This window comes from Gavialis gangeticus, unplaced genomic scaffold, assembly GCF_001723915.1.
Source record: "Gavialis gangeticus isolate Ggan-Ray unplaced genomic scaffold, GavGan_comp1, whole genome shotgun sequence".
Classification (NCBI taxonomy): domain Eukaryota; kingdom Metazoa; phylum Chordata; order Crocodylia; family Gavialidae; genus Gavialis; species Gavialis gangeticus.
Window position 1 is genome coordinate 18212549 of NW_017729015.1, and position 3719 is coordinate 18216267.

The 3719-nt window shown below is 50.1% G+C and overlaps 1 protein-coding gene across 2 annotated transcripts in view; it reads left to right on the forward strand.

Moving 5' to 3' along the window:
* RPS6KA1 (ribosomal protein S6 kinase A1) overlaps positions 1-3719 on the forward strand; it is a 45660-nt gene that overhangs the window by 13631 nt on the left and 28310 nt on the right. Inside the window, exon 1 of one of the 2 annotated variants that reach the window (XM_019512478.1) lies at positions 2070-2209. The exons of the other annotated variant lie outside the window; for it this stretch is intronic. Coding sequence (XP_019368023.1) covers positions 2168-2209 — 42 coding nt within the window. The 5' untranslated portion in view covers positions 2070-2167. Of the gene's footprint in view, positions 1-2069; positions 2210-3719 lie in introns of those variants that run through there. 2 annotated transcript variants of the gene reach the window in all.

A 3719-nucleotide genomic window follows, 5' to 3' on the forward strand; every position in this document is an offset into this window, starting at 1 on the left:
TCATTTTTTTTTTTTAATTGGGGCTTAGCAAGGTGTCTCCCTTTTTAATGACCTGATATTGCGTTGCTGTCATTTAGCCCGAACCCCTCACCAGCTGGAGTACGGAATTTGGGCTGGGATGATGGCACTAGGTCTGGCTGAACTCCCTGATATCAGTGAATCTACACAGTTGGCTGCTTAAGTGGTCCTGGAAGAATTTTTGGTGTTGTCTGTTTCCGATATTTTAAGCAATTCATCCTACTTGTCTTAAAGTCACCAGCATCAGAGGTAGAGGGGCAAGGGATGCCTGCTGTGCTTGCCCTCTTGCTGTTGTCCGTGTCCCAACAAATTCACAGGTGGCAGCTCTGCCTTTGACTGCTCCCCCCCCCCCAGCTGTTATGCTGTCACTGTTGTATGCAGCAGCTGGTAGTGACACAGGTGTCACAAAACCCAACCACCTTTGGCCCTGCCTCCCCTCCCCCTTCTCTGAACCTGCTCCATGCATAGGTGTGTCCATACTCCGTCTGTCCTGGCACAAAAAAAAGAGTTGAGATATTCTTAGTCCAGACTACCAAAGTAATGCCCTCTTTGGGTGCAGAAGTACAATCATTCATGCAGCACTAATGCTTGACATGTTCATAGTTGCTGCCTACTCAAAACGGAGCCCGTGTGTGTGTGTTTTGGATTCTGGTTTTTGTTTCTGTCCCTGAGCAAGACGAGATGGACCGTTTACCTTGAAGGACAAGGAGCCCTTTGCTGGATATATCTTGGCTATTTTACTATTTCTTGTATGGGAAGGGGACTGTTGTATCCAATGTGCAGGTGTGACAGAACAAACCGTTTCAGAGCTACTGCATCCCAACTCATGTGATCGCCACTAGCGCACACTTCTAGAGCTACTTTTACCACAAGTATAAGGCTTGGGAGCTCAAAGCTGAAGTGTTAAACTTGGACTAGTTCAAGTAGCGGACAGAGGGATCATTTAAAGAGCTAGGAAAAGTAGCCAGCTTGGAGCTCTGTGCTGCTGTGGCTAGGCTGCTTCCACAGCATACAGCACTGAAGACATGCTGGTTATTGCCTGCCAGTTTAGTTTGGGGACTAGTTGAATTGTGACCCTGCAAGGTCATCGCACAGCCTGAAGCCAGGTCACCGTACTAGAAAGTGGAGCTGGAACTTTTTGCTTTTGGAGAGGATTATTAAAAGGAGCCAGTCCCCCATGAAGGAAAGTCTCTTGCCTTGCAGGCAGTACTGCCAGTGGCATTTGTGACATTGCATTGTGCAAGTGTTGACGAAACAGCTGCCTAGCTGCTGACCCCAGAGGGGATTGCTCTTTTGCATATCTGAAATTCAGATGGCTCCCACAGGTGGGAACTAGAAGCGAGTGCCTGATGAGTTGGGCACAAGCTTCCTCTTGGTAATCTGTGTGAGCGACCAGGGAGGAAGGGTGTGTGGGTGTGGGCGGGTGTGGGCCCAAGATAAAACCCTCTGCAGGGCTGTGAAAACAGATCTTATGATACTCTCGCACACTTGCGACCAGTCAGCCTCCCTGCCACTGAATGGCTTTGGGAGCTTGATTTCTGAAGGGCCCCTGCAACTCCCAGTGCTTTTTAAAAAAGACTCCCCAAAGACCCTGGACACAGGGAACACCAGCTGTTTTGGGAAGCCGCCTTTTCTCTAACCCTTTCCCAGCAGGCTCAGTGCAGGGTGTAAACGCCCACGTGCCCAGGGAAAGCACTTCCTCTGGATTCTCAGAGCAGGACTGCTCAAACTACTGCCCTCCTGCTTCCCTAGTAGGGGCCGTGTGACCCAGTGGATGGAAGACATGGGTTCTAGTCCCAGCTCTGCCCCATCCGGTTTCAGCCTTGGGCAACTTGCTTCCTTCTCTATATTGCAGTATTGCCACTTTTATAGATAAGGCAGGGGAAGGAATCATGAAGGATTTTAAGACGCAGAGAGACGTACAAGAGGTTGGTGTTGTCATAAGCGTCTTCATTTGGCCACTGGGTTGTGCAGAGAACGCTTGGTGTAGTTTCCCCATCGACAAACCACAGTTTCCTTTGTGCTGAAACTCCCAAAATACATCCAAGTGACATGCTCGGGTTCTCGGGCTGGGCTTCAGGCTGGGGAGAGCTGTCGGTCAGAAGCCCGTTTGTGAGCTATGGAAGAGTAACCGCTGAGAGTGCTGGAAATGCTGAGGCTTCTCTTTCGCACCAAGCCAAGGATCCAAGAGGCAAGTGCAAGGGTCTGTTTATCAGCTTAAGAGAGCTGCTTTGCTTGCAGGGTCGCGTTCTCTGTTCGGTAGGACCTAATAGGGCAGTTGGACATGGCAGATACTGGCAGCCAAGTTGCTGTGAAGTTAATTTATCACTTATCTTTGGAAAGGGCTTTGCTCCCCGTGAAAGCGGCTCTCTCTCGAGGACTCTCTTCCATGAGCTGCCAGAGCACCAAGTGGGTTGGGACCCAAGCGTTCGAGAAGAAACTAGAAAGCAGAGACCTCTTTCTAGCTGCCTGCAGAAAGGTCGAGCTAGCTCCTAGGTCTTGGCTGTTTGTTTTCCTGTGCTCAGATTCAAAGATACCCACGGCCAACGTTTATAAAAATGCACGAATTAATCCCTGTCTCTTGCCTGTTTTGTCTTTAAAATGCTAAGAAAAAGGGAAGAGGAGAGCTTGAAAGATTCAAACTCTGCTTGGGAAGGCACAATCTGCATCCACAGCCCTTGGTAGCAGGGGCTGGGTAGAGGATGACTAAGCCAGGCTCTAAGTCGATCTTAGGCTGTGCAAAAGCAGCTCAGAAGTCTCCTCCTCTCAGACATGCGGGAACTTCCTGGTTTCAAACCTGGCTGCAAGAGGGTGCCACTAATCTTTGGGGAGTAGCAGATAGTGCCCCAAGCCTCCAGGGAGTCAATGTAAATGGCTGCAAAAGATGTGGCTGTTAAGTAGCACATTAAGTTATGCGAGCCTGTGATGAGGCAGAGGTGTCGGGGGCTCTGGTTTACTGCGTTCGTTCGGGTGCATCTGTTTTACCCACTGGCTCGAGAGCCAAGGAGTTAGGGAGCCAGCCAAGCCGACGCAAGAACCCGTCTCACCATGGGCACGACTGGATAGTAACCTCTCTAAATGGGGGATCATGTTTCCCTCTGTGTGGATATCTGTCTTGGATACACCTGAAGGAAACTCCTTTAGAGGCTTTGGTTATGACTGTCCAGATGTGATGGGAACCGACAGCAGGGGCTTGAAACTTGGTGAGGGAGGGGCGCAGTTGGTCTCTTCTCCGGATCTGCTCCTGGGAGCTTTGCTTGGTATTCCAGCGAGAAAGCAACTGAACTGGGGAAGGCTGGGGAGATTTGAAACGAGACCTCTGCTGTTTTTTATTCTGCCCTTTTTCAAGCTTAACTTACCTATTTTTAATTTCCCGTCTCTGCAAACCTCCTGCCTCCCGCCCCAGGTGTGAGTTTCTCGTCTCTCACCCTTCCCAGCGAGTGCCCTACTTTGAAGCTCGGTGATGATAAACTGCAGACTTCCTGTTGGTATTTGCAGGCCAGGGGAGCTTCTCCTTTCATCAGCTGCTCGAAGGACCTTGAAACTAAGTAGTTAGGCCAAATGGCAGGCCACGCGCTCCCTGGTGCTCTGGGGCACCGTAGAGCAGCCTCATGGAGGGGAAAAAACAGAAGTTGCAGCTTGTACATCTCTCTTAAGAAAGAAAGAAAACAAAAAAAAAAAAAAAAGCCCCCGTGGCCGCG